General features: G+C 33.2%; 1 protein-coding gene across 1 annotated transcript; it reads right to left on the reverse strand.

Moving 5' to 3' along the window:
- Positions 1-15,706: 15,706 nt before the first annotated feature.
- Positions 15,707-16,442, reverse strand: LOC140986638 (protein SENESCENCE-ASSOCIATED GENE 21, mitochondrial). The gene is made up of 2 exons (XM_073454946.1): positions 16,272-16,442; positions 15,707-16,192 (listed from the first exon to the last, which is right to left on the reverse strand). Exons 1-2 carry the CDS (start codon positions 16,343-16,345, stop codon positions 15,982-15,984), a joined length of 285 nt encoding a protein of 94 aa, XP_073311047.1. The 5' UTR covers positions 16,346-16,442; the 3' UTR covers positions 15,707-15,981.
- Positions 16,443-19,105: the final 2,663 nt, after the last annotated feature.

A 19,105-nucleotide genomic window follows, 5' to 3' on the forward strand; every position in this document is an offset into this window, starting at 1 on the left:
CAATCACGATTTGCAATTGTGGTATCTCCCGCCCGTGGTTGGAAGAAAAATCATTTGCATGATATAATGAAAGCATGCATTATAATGCACAATATGATAATCGAAGATGAACGTGATCTTAGTGCACCAATTCAAGATGCGAGGGAAGCACCGAATCCAGTGGTAGAAATTGTTGTCAATGAACATATCAGATTTCAAGAATTTCTCGCTCGATATAAAAAAATAAAAGACAAAGATACCCACTTTGCATTACGAAATGCTTTGATTGATCATTTATGGGATGAATATGGTCATTCAAATATTTGAAATTGTATTTGTAATGTATTTTTTAATTTAATGTCATGTATTTGTACTATGTTTTTATAATTCAAAGTCATGTATTATTATATTTTATCCATTTAAATAATTTATGTTTCAATTCGTATAATATTAAACAATTAAATAAATTTTTAATAATTATTAAACAATTTAAATAAATATTAAACGATAATTATTAAACAATTTAAATAATCATTAAACAATTTAAATAAATATTAAACGATACTTATAATTATATTAATAAAATTAGAAATATATATTTAATAATTAATAAGAAATAATTTAAATATATTTTTAAAAAGGAATATTCTGAGAATATTTTTTTTAGAGTAAGATTTGAAGTAGATGGGTTGGAGATAAATATAATATTTTAAAGTAGAATTACTTTAAAATAGAATTTTGGGTTAGAGATGAATTTGATTAACAATAGCGATGTAAAAGAAAAGTCAAGTTTCTTCAGGTGAGAAATTAATTTGAACTTTCTATATATATGTTTTAATTTAATTTAACTGCATTTGATGGGATGTTTCTTAAATCTGACGTGACCTCCAACCTCGGTGTAAATGATTTGATATCTACAAGTAAACGAGCGATATACTCAAGTCAAAAAAAATGTAAAAATATGAACTGTATATTGATCAAAACTAGCTAATCACTTGACTATTTAGGCTGCGTTTGGTTGCATGATAAAATAAATTAATGATTAATATGTAAATGATAAAGAAAATGATTGTCGTAGATATGTAATATATGGTAGTGTGTTTGGTAAGATTTTTAAGGGTAGGATAATTTTGAAATTTTTGATGAAAAGACAAAATTGCTCTTCTTCTTTTTTTCTTCTTCCACTCCGGCGGTGGTCCGGCGACGGATCCGGCAGCCGACGTGGCGACGACGACGGTAAGTCGGCGGTCTGACGGCGGCGATGGCGTTCCGGCGAAGGTCCGGCGGTGCGGTCCGGCGTATGTCCGGCGGCGGTCCGGCGGCGGCGACGGTGGCGGAGGACCGGCGAGGGCGACGATGGCGTTCCGGCGAAGGTCCGGCGGTGCGGTCCGACGTATGTCCGACGGCAGCGGTCCGGCAACGGTGACGGTGGCGGAGGTCCGGCGATGGCGGTCCGATAGCCGAGGTGGTTCAATAGCGGTGAAGAAAGAAGGGTAAAATTGGAAAGAGAGTAGGGATAGAGGAGGGATTAATAATCCTACGGAGGAAGGAGGTATTATTTTATCACAAGTAATACTACCTAATCACTCATAAGAAAGATTGAGCTGATTAAATAAAAATCGTATCAAACACAGGATTAAGTGTAATAAAATAATCTATCACACTTAATCCGCCCAACCAAACGCTGCGTTATTTGAATTGTGGAGTGAAGCATAAAAACGCAGCTGTGGTTTGTCCCCACTTTTGAGAAAAAGAATGAGGCGCATGAGCATCCAATGGTAAAGCCCCACCTACCACATGCTAATATTATTAATCATTTCACTTTTTTTTCAATTATTTGTCTTAAATATATAATAAAGTTTCAAATTTTAATAACACTTTTTTCTTTTTCTTTTTTTTTTTTTACTAATATACGTCTGTTATATAAGTCTGGTAAAACGTGCAATCATTTTTTGAATGAAATAAATAACGAAAAAATATAAAATTTGTTTGTAAACTTTGTTTCTTCAATTTCTTTTTTGATATATGTGAAAAACTATACAAGTCTATATATTTGGGATGGATGAGGTATCTTTTTATATCATTTCTGGTACTGGTGGAGTTCTACCCGAGATATAATTTTAAACTATATAATTTTTAAATATTTTAAATTGATCTACCCGGACTAAATGTTAATATCAAATTAATTCAAAATTTACATATAATTTTTTTAAAAAAAAAATTGAATCACTCGAGCTTTAGCCCGAGTGTCATATAAGGTGGCTCCGCCACTCTTTTCTGGGAAATATGATTCGAGTTGAACATAGTAAAATAAGAAATTGAAAGATTTCGTTGAAATTGTTCGTTTGGAAATTTCCCGAAAAGCTAATCATAGGTTCTTCTCTCCATCGGAACAATAGGGCTGTTATGCTCATTACTAAACTTGTTGAAGAGAATTAATGATTGGTTATGTCTACAAGGATTTTGGATTTGTTCATAATGATCAAATCACATTTATTTGTGCGTGAAATTTTTTTTTTTTTTTAATGGTAAACTTGTTAGATATTGTTAGATGTCTTGTGTAATTCTGCCTTTGTTTTCTAGAAAACTATGTTCCCTTAAATTAGGCCTCGTCCAAGGGGCGGAAACCTCGCACGTGGAATTTTCCGCATATACCGGCGTGCCCCTCCCTGTGAAATTTCACACCCTTCTCTTTAAATGTTTTATTTAATATTAAATCAACTGTTAGATAGATAAATGAATAATAGTTGGGATGATATTGCCGATCAACAGCATAATCAATCACAACCTTTAAAAAAAATATTTAAAAATCATAAAAAATCGAAATATTGAAAAAAAGAATTTATATTTTTTTAAAAAAAATCTGAAAAAATCATCAATTACCATATTTTGAAAATTCAACATACTCGTATAAACTAACCTCATTACACCTTCAAAAAACCACAGTTTCTTCCACTTTCATTTCAAAAATCAAACGTTTTTCCTCTTTCGTTCTTTTTAAATCCAAATGAGAAAATGGATCAATGGAAAAAGGATGATCAGGAAACTAGTTTATTAAATTATTCTTAATTCAATTCTCAATACTCTGACGATCAAATGTTGAGCTTTATGTTTAACCAAATGTTTCTCCTGTTATAATTTATCTTTTTAGTTAGTCTCATTTTAGGTGATATGTTAGAAATGTTAATGGAATGTAGATTCAACTGTTGGATTTATATATAAATAATTATATATTGTAGACTGTCAAATAAAATTAAAACCATAAAACTGATCAAAACAAGGCTTCGGTAGTGTCGTTTCTGATATTTTTACTTAGGGTCTGAGTCGAACTTAAGAAGTTGGGCCACAAATCAATTTTTTTTCTCTTGATCAAAGAGGATTTTCAAAACTAAACTTATGATGTATATAATTAAAATGATTTTTCATTCAAAATGTACCTTATGCAAATATATATAGCTAAAATCGCTACATTTATAACAAAATTAAAACTAATATAATGAGATTCATATTTTATGTGAAATGAGATATTAGAAAACTCATTATATCACATAAAAAAAAAAAAATATTTTTTAATCTTTCATTATGGTTGCACAAGATTACAACGTCACATATGAAACCAAATGAATATCAAAACTGTGTTATTGCGGATGTATTTGCCTAAAATCAAATTACTTTCTCAAAGCAAACTGTGTTGATCTTGAAGGTCAAACTTACACAGATCTACAGAAACATCATTTATTATGTATTCATGTATGCTTTCTCTTATTGTTCATGTTGATTTAACATGAGATTCTATGATTTAGATGATGTTTTCAGCATTTTTGGTTTAAATCCAACCGATCATATCTGAGATGTTTGTGTTGAATCGTTGATAATTTATTTGTTAATTATATGTATTTTTCGATCGTGATCTGGATTTAGTTAATAGCTTATTGTTCATTAAAGAATTAAAATTACGGTAGTCATCCAAATTGATGAATGATTACCAAAGAATTCCAATTCCTTAAAAATTCTTTTTTTTTTTTTTTCCTTTCGGAATGATTCAAGCTTTAATTATATAAAAAAAAATTTAAAAAAGGAAAATTGGGATTAACCTGGCATGACAAGATTGAGGATGCAACGTGTTTCCTTTGTTGAAAGTTTGGATTCAGTACTGCTATTATATGCCTATATATGTATATATTATTAACAATATAACTATATTTTTTCTTATAGCACAAGACATCATCTCTCATGAAGCTCATAGTTCAGGAACATCGAGCCGACGTGGTGGCAAAAAAAATGTGAAGAGCGGTAATGAGTTTGAGAGTAGTAGATGGCCGAATAGTGACCTTCTCGATCGGCCCAGTTCATCTTACAGACTCAGGGCTCGGGAGATCGAACAAATAAAAATATGTTCGGTCACACTTTGCGAGAAGTGGGGTTCCCTTCCAAAAATTGGTTTTTTTTTTCTTCTGAATATCATAAACTAAGGGATGGGAGGGACTCGATCCCGAGTCCTTACACTAGGCCGAAATTGGTATTTAGCTCGAGTGTCTATTGAAAACCGATCCAATGCCACTTTCTTAATGCTTAAAAACTTAAGCAAAAGATTTACACTACTTGGAATTCTAAAACATAAAGAAGGCTCCTAAAGATAAAATGGTGAAATTGGAGTTCAGAGCCAACTGTCTCAGATAGACACAATAATGCTCACAATTTTTTTTTTGGATGAGTCGGGGCACAGAAAGCCTAAGGTTTGTGTATATGTGGTTGATTGGTATAAAATGTGTGAAAACCCTTAGGGGGTTACGTGCCCTATTTTCTGTGTCAGGCATGTACAAGTCGAACCAACAGGCATGCCCGACCTTTCAGTAATTCCATCCCCCTCAGGATCTAAGTCATAACTCACACACCTCATACCAAGGAAGCTCGAGTACTGCCCTCATCCGATCTTCATGAACCTTAATCTTCTTGAGCCTCCTAGTTTGAGGTGTATCTAGCTCGGAGCAGCTCCATGCTCGAGGAATACTCGGAAGGGGAAGGGGAAGGGGCAACTGTACCCTCAACTATCTCACTAACTGCCCTGGGGTTTGTGCTAGACATTTTTTGATAATAAAATTAAAACTTACTATGAAGACGAATAAAACAAAGGGAAATAACCGAGTACAATTTCTGTCGGGATTGGCTAGAAAGTTCGGCAAAGTAATGGTACAGAAGAGAGAATAATGAAAATTAAAGGAAGTGATCACATATCAATATATAGGGGAGTTCATATGATCACACCCATACAATCAAAGTCGATATGACGGCCCAGATTTGGGCGGGAAGGCAAAAAGTCACGAGATCTCAATCGTTCGTGTTCTAATCAACACTGGAAAAGAGAATCAAGCGGATGAAAATTTGGAGCATCCATTCTTACGGTTGAGATCTAACACAAATTTTAGAATAAACACAAGTATGGAATTAGCATCGTGTGCTCGAGTCAGTCACGTCTCGATACAAATACTTGGTCTAAAATTTATATTTTATTTATATACTACAATAAAATATGTCTTCAACAACACTCAAAAGACAATGGTTTTATTGGAAAACTGTTATGTTTTTACTTTTAACAACGATTTTAACAAAAACCGTTGTGGATTAGCATGACGTGTTTTTTGGACAAACGACAACGGTTTTAGAAAACCGTTGTGGATTAGCGTGTTTTTTTGGAGCAACGATAACGGTTTTAGGGAACCGTTGTTGATTAGCGTGTTTTTTTGGAGAAACGACAACGGTTTTAGGGAACCGTTGTTGATTAGCATGTCTTTTTGGAACAACGACAATGGTTTTAGGGAACCGTTGTCGATTAGCTACGGTTTTAGAGAATATTTAGCGATGGTTTTAAGAAAAATAATAGCGCGGTTTTTCTTACCAATAGCGACGGTTTAATTTACAACCGTCTCAAGTGCATTCACTATTCGAAAGAATAACTCTCTTCGCATGCGAAATCGTCTTCGAAATATTTGATATGTATACATCGGGTTTGTGGAGAAATAATCATTGAAGAGGCTCGAATGCTCGGCTTCACGATTTCTTTGGATGAACCTTCTTCTTTGCCGCATCATGTTATTACTTTGATATGCTTCAACTATTTGTCGGCTTTGTTGAAGTATCAATGACATTAGCTCTTTTCCTGGATCATAATCTTCGTCATCAACTTCAACTTGGACTTCGTTTTCACTTGTTGAGCTAGAGCTGGAACTACTGGAATATTGAGATATTTTGAGGTAAACAAATTCAAGTCTACGTGTTTGCAAAATAGTATATTTGTAGAATGAAGAATTATATAGCATAAGGTGTCTATATATTTTTTCTTCTCAACAGCTATATTCCAACGGCTACTTTCTTATTACCAAATTTGCAACATCTATATTCAAAGACTATTTTGCAACGGCTATATTCCAACTACCATATTTGCAACGGCTATATTCTAACAATTACTTTGCAACAACTACATTAATTGACCGGGAAATTATATTAACTAAAATAAAATTACATTGAATGAAAATTAAATATCCCATCTCCTCCTAATCTCTTGACAGACATTCGTGGATGATAAGTTGCTCATATATCATTTGCGAAGTGTCTTTCGAAAGGATTGCGTATTCATTTAGTTGAACTTTGGCTATGGCAGCTTTTGCTTTCATCTCCTCTATTTCGATTTGTTTTTGTTTCATTTCAACTTCAGCTTTTTGAATGCTTGTATACTCAGTAAATTTGCAAGCATATTGTCCAAGTTTGTTGTCATACACTCCGTGTCTGATTTCGTTTTGCCTTTACTATTTCTTTTTGTTGCCTTCTGACCCATTGGACGATTTTTTCTTCGTTTAGGTCTACATGTAGACTCGCATCTTTGTTGGATGAGGTGCTGCTCGTTCTAGACTCAGAGGTCCTTGCCTTCTTCGTGCAAACAAGGTGATCAATTGATTGTAGAGTAAACATTGGATGGTCTTTTACGATTCTCTATACATGCTCGAGATTAAATGCGATGTCGTTATTTTCCTCGCGATATTTTTCATACGAAAAAAAATTATGTTTTTTCAAGTTTTGAAAAGTAATTTTTGGAATTTTCTTGAATTGGGAATTTGAGGTACTATATGCTAAGAAATTATATGCCACACACGTCAAGTCATAATGCAATTTATTGAGTTAATTAAATATTTAATGATTAATAATAATTATATTTCATGAAAATATAGAACTTTTACGGGCGGTCGGGTTAACAACTAGGGGTCTCTATTTTTTACTACAAGATGTGACTCTTCATTCATGTTACACAATTTTTTATTATGATCCCGTGACATCTCCTAATAGACGCACACAAACATTTTTAATATAGTTAAAACATTCATTAGTCAAGTTACTTGTGCAAGAAACAAATGGATATTACACAAAAATTGTTGTTATACCGTCATATTGATCAATTTTACGAGAAATATTTCAAACTCGACTTAACATAAAAAATTATTATTTTTTATGTCAAAATTATTACTTTTAATTGTAAATGTCAAATGAGTCAATCCGTCTCATATGTATAGATTTGAGAGACCGTCTCACAAAAGATTTATTTTATATATTATTAGCCACTATTACAAGAAAATTACTTTTTCACGACATTAATAATGTGAATTAAAAACATTCCGTTAATAGTTGTATGCTTTGAACGACACTACAAGAAAATGCGCACAAAATTGAAATTTTATGTGCCTATTTCCCTCCTTTATTTGCCAAAACCCGTGTACTCCTCGCCACCTCGACTTTCCGCCATCTTCGCCGCCTCCTCCTAACCCTTGCCGGCGTCACCTCTCTCTCTAGGTAACAACCTGCTAGTATTTCTTTCAGTCCGCTTCCCAAGAATTAGTAACTAATTATTCATGATACGACTCTGATTTTAGTTTACCTTTTGTTAATGATGTAAAATAGCTTTGAAAATCTCTATTTCTTGCAGGTATTTTCTTGGACTGCTTAAGTTTTGTTAAATGTGTGTTTGTCTGAAATTTCTTGACGTTAACAAAAGAAGAAGAAGGGCTTTTTTAATGCTTAAGCCTTCATATTCCTTGATGCACCGCGCAGAAAGAAAACATTATTGTTACAAGTTAACTTCTATAGTATGTCTGTGTATTTTGTTCGTTTTATTGTTTTATTGCATGAGATGAGCAACGGTTGAGCCATTTTACAGTGAAGAAAAGGTCAATTTCTTCTGGTATTTCACCCAACTTCAAATCAGGAACAAAAGCAGCCATCACGTGAAGACCCAATATTCAGTCATTTGTTATACTTCAAATCACAAGCAGTCATTTTTTCCAGACTCTATACGTCCCATGAGGCCCAGAATTTTCGAAAAGCAAGTGTGTGTGCGTGTATCTTGAAATGTTTAGGTTCTAATTCGCATAGTTTTGTTATAGATCTATCTAGTTGAATTTTGGAATAATATGCCTTTTTTCCCCTCTAAACCTGGCTGTTGATTGGAATTTTGTCAATTATTGCCTAGAACAAAAAGAAACAAGTGTAAATTTTAAATATGGAAAAATTTAGGCAACTTTAGGATTGGTGATATCTGGCTGCAGAAAAATTCTTGGTAAAATTAGTTCTCTGCTAAACATACATAGAAACAGCCCTTCCACGAAATTTTTTTGTTGGTCGATTGGTCTAGATTTACGTACCGCGCTTTCTTCCTGTGAAGATGATAATGGTGTTTGTGTTGGGATCTCGTTTTTCTCGTGTCCAAATTACAACGGAAGTTTAAAAATTTTATTTTGACATTCAAAATTTTATTTGGACTCTTGTATGGTTTAAATTGAATAAAAATATATAGAATGTTTGGTAATATATATCTAGTAAAATTTTTCACTTTAGTAAATCCCTACGTACGTTCTTCAAGTCTCTTTTCTTCAATCTATCTGATCCACGACTGGAAGATTAGTTCCTCTTCAAAATTGCACCAATAATTTTGCAGAGCTTTTAAGGTATGAGAGCAAAAATCAAAAGACGGCTCAAGAACTTGATGTCTTGGAGTTGGCCGAATTTTGAGAGAAAATTAGAGAGAATTTTTCGAAAATTTGAGCTTGAATAGAGGCTAGGGTTAATCACCTCCTTTACTTAATCGTGTATGCTTGACCTAATTTCCATAAAAATAGATTTAGGTTACATAATTAACATTAATGGGCTTGATTAATTAATTGGATTAGTCCAACTAGTTTAATTAATTAATCAAAGCCCATTAAGACCTTTAATTATTTAATTTGACTTGTACTCCTACAAGCCCATCAAACATATCTTCTACTATATATTTAATAAACTCAACTTTTAAGTTTATTAAATTAAATTTTCAAATTTTATAAATTCAACTCCTTGAATTTATTCTCTCCAAATTTTAAATATCATAAATTCAACCTTTTGAATTTACTATCTCATAAATTCAACTCCTTGAATTAATTCTCTCAACGAGAACAAATGATTCAGTGCTTGTGTGACCCTCAATGATTCAGGGATACAGCTAGCCGTGGGTTCACAATTCTTTGTGATTCAGGAGAATTTCATTTATTCGGGCTTACCGTAATTTGCTCACATTCCATGCACCAACATTTGATCATGAGAATGTCAGAAACCATTTTCTGATTAAATCCATCGAATCATGGTAAGAGCGACTAGTAGCATCGCCCCATGTTCCCTAGGTATCACTGATAGTACCTGCAAGAACTAATCGATTATGATTAATGTACAGTGCGGTCCATTCATCTCATATATCCCAATCGAACCTGTAACCATTGGTTCATCGAGAGTTGCATATTAATTCGATAGCTATGTGATACAATCATGAAACATTCATAGTGTCATCGCATGCAAAACTAGGGAACTCTTTCGTTAATGTACATCTCACACTCTGGCCAGAGATTTCATGTACTATTATTTCGCTAGATCATATAGAATATCCACACCCGTATGTGAGCGGTGAATTCCGGACTACCATGCACTGGCTCCTACAGATTTCGCAATTTCACCCGACCTCACCACCTTGTGAACCTCGCGGAGTCGGTAACGAGTCAAAACACAATCCTAGTATGTAGAGCCTCAATGTTGTCCCGGGTTATGAGGACTAATCATGTACAATCACAACCACAGATTTTTTCTCTCGATGAATGATAACCACTTGGAAAGTCTGAAGGAGGGTTGTTCAGTACAATCATCGTATGATTATCCATCTATATGATTGGACATTTCTATGTCCTTACCATGAAACACTGTACACAACATCACAGATGCTAGTCTCAAGCTCAAGCGGACTTTATGCTTATTTTAGGCGGCTGAATCGATTAGGAACGAATTTAGAACATATAGTGTTTACAAATGAATTTCAAGATCGAATTACGATTCATTTGTATTAAAACATAATCAAGAACTTTATCTATGATGATTGCATGGGTATACAGATAAAGTGAAATGAAACCATAAAAAGTTAAATTATATTAAATTAAAGATCGTTTATTACACTTGAGTCAATAAAGTCCCTAGCCAACCGTTGACTTGCAGGACATATACTCTAATAGTTTGCATCAGTAAACTTATGCCTAAGCTGTTTTTCTCATTTTGATTTGATGCACATTTGATTTAATTCAGATCAGGGTCTAAGTTCTAGGGAACAAACCGTGCCATTGGTTTTTAGTTTGTTGATATATGATTGAGCTCACTTGCACATGATAATGTTTTGAATAGGTTTTGAAATCAGTTCTAAGTTTCAAACAGCCAAAACACATGTGGAATTTAGTTTTCACAAATTCCAAATGTAGCTGATCGTAAATATGATTTTCCAGTCTATTCATTAGAAAACCATTATCAGGTCCAATCAGAACTAAACTGAACTTGGGTTTTTTTTTTAGCTTTTATCATTAAGTTCCATGTCCTTTTACTGAAAGGCATTCAAGAGCAATTAGAGATGTGGTGACTTCTTCCTACATGATTTGTTCTTGATAATTGCAAACTGTGCAACTCTGTTACAAAGCTGTTACATTTGAATGTTTCCTCCGATTATTGTCACTGCAAGTTCTTGTGATTGAATGTTGCTAAGGACTCTCCTCGTGACGATCATTTTTCAGACGTTACGATAACAAGTGACGATCATTTCCAAATCCAAGGAAATGATGTCATTTCTCTTGCTGACATTCATACTCGGTTTTATATGTTTGAGATGGCACACAGGATGTGGTGTGCGACAACTTAAAACCAGTCTCCATCAAATGCTAGAAAGGGTAAGAGTAGTACACTTGACACTAATGGACTACTACTACATTTTCATCTTGATGGATTGATTGTTCTCAGCTGCGATTCATTTCCTGGTTCATGCTATTCAGGACAATGCATCAACTCTTGCATCTTGGGTCAAGAAAACCCGATGCTCGGGAAATGGAGAGCTTTTACAAACAATTCTATGAGCACTATGTTGTGGCGCACTTAACAAGGGGGCCGGGCAAGCTGATAGGTATCACATTTTTCTGTGGAGAGTTTTGTTTGAAAATCTACGTATTCCTGGGTTCTCTGATGTTTCATTTGCCTTTTGATTTGGCAAATCTCAACTTGGAAAAGCTTACCAGACAGCAGGGGTGCTCTTTGAAGTCCTTTGTGCATTTGATAATGCAGAAAAAGTCGAGGAAGTTCCTCCTGATGTTGGTTTTTTAAGTTGGTAATTAACATGTATTTGATTTTTAGCAACACCTTCTTGATTTTTTATGCATTTGACTGGCCTATATATAGAGGCAGCTGAAAGATTTGTGTGGGATGTTGTACATAAGATTTTTGATAAATGATGTCGGCGAGGTTTGATTTTGGAACATATCGTATATAGATCGATAATTATTTGAATTTATTAATCAGTTTATTATATTATAAGTTTTATTGTATATTATTTAAAAATAAAAAATAAACATCAACGACTAGCATGTAGTGTGCGCCATCCATGCTATTTTATGCAGCGTGTATTTCGCGTTGTCAATATCTATTATTTTCAACAACTTTCAATTGTGCAGCGTACAATACGCGTTGAGCAAAAAAATCATTTTTATTGTTGTGAGTGGACAACTTGCAATTTCTTAAAATGACGACAATTATTTGACTTATTAAAATATACCGAACGTGATTACAAACGTGAATGAAATTAATCAGCTTAACTTATATGCATGCTTTGATTATATATGTATCTAAAATTTCGTCAATTAGCTTAAATAAGTCATTCTTTGACTAAATAAATAAATATCTTAGATTATATGTCTTTACGGGCACGCATACATTGATTGTAAATTATGGCTAAATAAATAAATTAATTAATTAATTAATAAATAGCTAGGAAGAATATTCATACATATACAGGTGTCCCTAGAACCGAACCAAAAGGTCAATTTAATTTCTAAAATAATTAATACTCTTAAAAGAACAATCTTGACACACACACATATTTTCTAATGATGTTAAAGTTGTGTTAATATGATATTTATCATTCTCGATATTTCGTCAACTTTATGGGAAAAATGATGTAAAAAAATAAAAATAACATACTAAAGCTTAAATTTAACAAAATAAAAATCGTTAAGAGACCAACAAAAAGAGACAGAGGATAAATGTCGTTAAGAAACGAATATGCAATTATCTCTTTAATTAATATGTCCATAAGTGATTAGCAAAGTGGACATCCTAAAAGTTAGCCAGTTGGCTACTTGCAATTCCTTGAGCAAATATTAGTTGACTTATGGAAATTGACAGCACATGATTAGAAAAGATCAATAGGATCGATCGATTAGTTGAACTTGTCGTTCTTGATTAATGTGAAAGTTAATTAGATAAAAACATATATTTATTTATACGAATGCACACAGATCGAGTCATTCTTTAGCTAAACAAACAGGAAGAATGAGTAACATACACGCAAAGGACCGTTTGAGATTAATTATGTTGTTTGCAGTTTGCAGAATGATTTCCACCCAGCCAAACGTCGTTGCAAGCTTTGCTACCCGAAACTTTTAAAGTGGCAAAATTGTTATAAACAGCAAAAAGAATTTCCATATATATATATATACACACACGTGAATGGGCGCCGGAGGGGTGTCCGGCGTGACCACTCCGATTCTTAAGTCAGCAGATGAAAATGATGAAGATAAACAATATAGCTTGAGAGAGAAATAAATGCTACTAGTGTAAATATATGTGTGAATATATGTAGGTGAATGTTTTTTAGTACAATGCACTTGCTATTTATAGGAAAGAAAGTCAAGGATTACCTCGTTTTGTAATGTTTACCTACCATTTATAGCTCTTGATGTTGACTTCCTGTCACGTCGCCCTACCTTTTCCATTACGTCACATCAGTAGGATTTTGTCAAGAATGCTTATCGAGATAAGATCTCACCTGCCTACGGACTCGAGTGCGGTACTGTTATCGAGGCATACCGAGTAAGGAATCATTACCCGGGAGTTTACCCGAGAGGTCAGGCCTCTGACTGCCTGGATAGATGACGACATCCCGAGCACTTCCTTTGCCCGGCTAAACACAAAATCATTCTACCATCCTTCCACGATCCGGTATATCCATGCACTGTCCCGGGTCACCCATAATCCGGGTTCTTTCCATTGTTACCGGGTAATCTATAACCCGAGGTCTTATGGGGATATCAAAGAAAAATAAAGTGAATTAGCGAGTAGGGTCGAGTCGGGTAGGACCTAATGTGACGCCCCAAACCTCGCCACGTAATCATACCACATGTGACGTCATATGCATAAAAATTTTTCTTTTCAACGATGTAATAATAATATAATGCATATACGACAAAATAGTGCAATCACCACACTATCTACGTCAATGCAGCAGAAACAGTATAATAAATACACACATACAACTCAAGTAAGACAAATAAACTATACTGTTTCTATCTACTATCAACTACAGGACTGTTTGACTAGACACACCTAGTCCTTCACCACTATCCTGTCTCACAGCATAGTCCTGTAACCTGTCCAACAGAAACAGCCTCCAAAGGGTGAGCATACACAACAATCATCATCGTAATACATAACAGTTATATTATCAACAATATAAAATATAACTGGAATGATAACATAAATACTCACTTTGCTGTCTCTGGACAATCAAACCACCAACGATATCAACGTCATCACTCCCATACTACCGCAACAACAACATCGACGATACGTCGCACCCCAACACCGGCGACAACAATATCGTCATATGACTACCCATCTGCATGTTTGGACATCTCTATGCCCTTACCAAGAAACGCGATACACAACATCACATATGCTAGTCTCGAGCTCAAGCGATCTTTATCCATGTTTTAGGCGGCTGAATCGACTAAGAACGAATTTAGATCATACAGTATTTACAAATGAGTTTCAACATCGAATTATGATTCATTTGTTTTAAAGTATAATCAAGGTCTTTATCTATGTTGTTCACATGGGTATACAGATAAAGAAATAACAAACCATGAAATAATGAATTATATTAAAATAAAGATTGTTTATTACATCTGAGTCGATAAAATCTCTAACCAACAGTTGGCTTACAGGGCATCTACTCTAACATTAATATCATCGGAGAATGTTAGTAAATCAACTACAAAAAGATATTAAATTGAATCATATGATTATTCAATATTCACATGCGTTTAGCGTTATTTTTCCGTCAATATATATAAACACAAGTTTTTGCAGCACAAAAAGAGGAAAATTTCCAGAAGAGACCAATCGTTATCAAATTAAAATATTTAACACGTACTTGAAATCATTGGGCAAGAAACATAATATACTGGATTTGTTCGAAGATTGACACATTGGACTCCAAATCCAAAATCCCACAGCTTTAGTTTGGATGAAAAGATGTGGATTTGAATAAGTATTTGAATGGTTGATTTAAAATGATTTAATGTTGGCACAATAACTCAAAAAATAAGTATTTGAGATTTGAAATCCATTGTCAAACGGATTAGTCCAAACAAAACAATGATTTGTTATTATAGATTTGAAATTCTTTGCTTCAAACTCATTGATTCATGTACAATTATAGTAAATTTAGAATTTTGATGCTAGAGAGCGTTTCAATTCTATCTTTTTGTAGTACCTCTTCATGTTATGTTGATTTAATCCTTCCTTATTTTAATTTGTCAATTAATCCTCGTTTTCTTGATGGTTATTTTCTAAAAATAAAATAAAATGACATGACATGTTTCTTTTTCTTCTTTTTGATAAAGACGTGTTTCTTTTATTTTTTGGAAAATGATATATTTTTTCAATCCCGTTGCGCCGAAGTTGGTGACACTAGCACATGTACAAATAATGATTGAATCAACACTTTTTGTCATTTTGCGTTCTATTTGCAACTTTATATTTACCAAATTTATTTATAATAACTTAGATGGAACTAAGTTCGGTCGAATTTTCAACTTGTAAATATAGAAAAAGCAAAATAAAATAAAATAATAAGAATAACGGTATGACGGTCTCACGAATCTTTATATCTGAAAAGGATCAATCCTACCTATATTCACAATAAATAATAATAATTTTAGCATAAAAAATAATATTTTTTCATGGATAACCCAAATAAGANCCCTACCTATATTCACAATAAATAATAATAATTTTAGCATAAAAAGTAATATTTTTCCATGAATAACCCAAATAAGAGATCTGTCTCACAAAATACGATCAGTAAGATTGTCTCACATAAATTTTTGTCAATAATATAATAATGAACACAGATAACAATAATATTTAATATCATTTGATAAATGAGGCATATATTTCAAACATGTTGTGAGTAAATGATTTAAAAACATTTCGCTTTTTATTCCCTTTTTCGTATTTGCAAAACAAGGATCAGTAATTGCAGTTGACACCCTCCCTTTCTCCACCACCAGAAGAGCAGAGAGCTCGCATGTCTCTCTCTCTTCACGGATTCCACCAACAATCTCTAATTCAGCGTCGTCTGGATTTCTCCTTGATAAGTATCGCGCGCAACTCCGCCGCGTCCTTATCCTTGGCCTGGTTCTCGGGTCGGTAATACCCGGTGACCGGGTCGGGCACCCATGATATCTTGCTCGGCTCTTCGGATCCTTTCTTCAACATCACGTTCGGACTAGCTCCGCTGTTGGAGACGCCACTCTGAGACACCGCGGCGTACCCCCTCCTGCGGGATTCATACAGACCCATTCAACAATCTCGAACTCGAAATCAATACATAAAAAAATAAAACGAAAGAGATTTACCAGGTTACAGCAGGTGAGATTTTGCTGGTGACAAAATCAGAGACCTGCTTAGCGGCGGCGAAAGAGCGAGCCATTGAGAGTTATTGTAATTTTTATGGAATGGGGAGAAAGGTTTCTGCGGCGGCGGCGGACGGACGGAGAATGAATGGATATCTTCGATGTGGAGTTTCGAGGGAGGTAGCGGCCTTATTTATAGGAAAGGCAAATTCAAATAAATAAAACAAAAAACGGGCCGGGTCAAAATGGTGTTCTTGTGCTTGAGCAGGTGTCCACGAAGCTGTACAATTGGCAAATTACAATTCATGTGTGATTTCAATAATCTTCTACACAATTAACCTGCTCTCTAAATCATATATAACACGTATCTGATTTACTTTATATAAAAAAAACTGTGAGAACAATCTTCTATTTGTGTCAGTCATGAAAAAACAATGATTTTTATATAAAAAAAAATATTATTTATTATTGTAAATATACACATGGTTGACCCGACTCACGGATAAAGACATGTGAAACTGTATCACAAGATATCCTATTGGGATTTAAATTTAAATAATTTTTAGATCGATAATAACGAGATTATATTAATATGTGACAAAATTGAGACAACTTTATCCATCTGTTTTTTTAATATTATCACTAAATGATTCTCCATTTACACGTAGAAAACATATACAATTTCTTGATGAGATTAATTTAATAATTTTATAAATTTAAAAAATTATTAGTTTCACACTTCTATATGTTGGTTAAAATTATTATTAAAAAAAATTCACAATTTTAATTACAAAAATTTATTTTATTTTATTTTTTTAAAATCCCCATCCTTCCTACTAGGAGAGGGCATAGTTTGGTTAAAATCGAAATAACCGATCGGACCGAAAAATTCGATTTAAATGGTTCGATTTTATCGGTTTTTCGGTCGGTTACGGTTTCAAAATTTAAAAAATTCTGTTTTTCGGCTCGATTTACGGTTTTGATCCTCAGAAAACCGAAATAACCGAACCGGCCATATGATATTTAACTATAGGACTTTTTGTATAATGAGCTAATAAATGAGAAAGATCTTTGTTAGTTTCAGTAAGTTTATATATATTTAAGTTATGTTTCAAGATTGTGATTCATAATCACCATTGTGATGAATTTAATGTCATTTTTGTTTCTAATTTTACAAAACAGGATTTTGGAGTTTGACAATTTGAAGTTCAAATTGTTATTGAAGCTCATATTTGTTAAATGTATTGAGATTTGAGATGCAAAATCTATGTGCATTTTGGAGTCTTAGAATTGGAAATTAATGACTGTGTATTTTTTTATTGAAGAGCTACTGTTTGAAACTGTACTTCAAATTGTTATTGAAGCTTAGATTGTTAAGTCATAAGTGTATTGTAATCATATATGTTCTACTCATCTACTGTCATTGTTTTTTTATATATGTTGCATCCATCAAGCATCAAGTAATGTATAATTTTATTTCTTAACAAAATATTATAAAACCGTATATAACCGACCATATAAATCGAACCGTATTACAAAAAAATCGGACCGAAACGTAATAAAATGGTTTGATTTTGGACCAAATATATTCAAAACCAAAAATCGAAAAACCGAACCGTTTTAGAGAAAAACCGGATCGAACCGACCGACGCTCACCCCTACTTCCTACCACGGATTTGAGCTGTCTAGGTCCGTGACCCACACAGGATGGCCCATGGAATTCCACTTAATTTGATTGTAGGGTTGGGCCAATATGCCATGTTCAATTCTCATTGATGTCTCTAATCTCAGTCTCACACAATCATGCATGTAGTTCATAGTTGGTGTTAATTACCAAATCTTGTAATTTAATAAGAGTATGTCTCTTGTGAGACGGTCTCACGAATCTTTATCTGTGAGACATGTCAATTCTACCGATATTCACAATAAAAAGTAATACTCTTAGCATAAAAAGTAATACTTTTTCATGGATGACCCAAATAAATGATTCGATCCACGAAATTGATTTGTGATACCGTCTCATAAGAGTTTTTGTGATTTAATAAAAGGAATTGGATTTGAGAAAAAGAATTATATATAAAATGATATGAAAATGTAAAGCTATGGGTTTTTGAATCAGTGGAATTGTAGAGCCACAAGGCCCAAAACAAGTGGGACGTATTTGGATGCTGAATACGAAACCCAACCCTCTCATTCAAAATTATTAAAATTGCATAACAGATCGAATGACGGCTTGTTTTATTACTTTTGAGATTCGGAATAATGATTTAAAAATAGATTTTAAAATTAAAAAAAACTGGAAGAGCGAAAAAATATATTAAAAACAAAATAAACTTTGTCAAAAGATTTAAAAACACAAAAAAAAAAAATCGATCAAAATAAATAAGCAGATAAAAGTTATAAATATTTACCAGATACAAAAGAAAGACTTGTATTTGGGGAGAAACATTTGAAATCAATGGATTTCAATTATATTTTTATTGTTTACAATGAAATAATAGATCAAACTTTAAATATATATTATTTTTTTACATATTATTAGTAAAAAGAAGAACGTATTTGAAATGACATCATTATTGAGTGAACTTGAAATCTATTGTAATTTACATGAAATACTATATAAACATGTAATACTTAATTTGAAATTTATGATTTTACTTCTCTAAACAATAAAAATGCATTTGAATTCTATAAATTTGAAATCCATCAATCCAAGCACAACATAAATGCACGCCAAAAAAAGAAACAAAGCCATTTTATATTTTGAACTGATTGGATTTAGGTTTCAAAGCTATCTGTATATATATAATGTTATTATTATCTCAATGAATATATAT

The sequence above is a fragment of the Primulina huaijiensis genome, chromosome 10 (genome assembly GCF_012295235.1).
Source record: "Primulina huaijiensis isolate GDHJ02 chromosome 10, ASM1229523v2, whole genome shotgun sequence".
Classification (NCBI taxonomy): domain Eukaryota; kingdom Viridiplantae; phylum Streptophyta; class Magnoliopsida; order Lamiales; family Gesneriaceae; genus Primulina; species Primulina huaijiensis.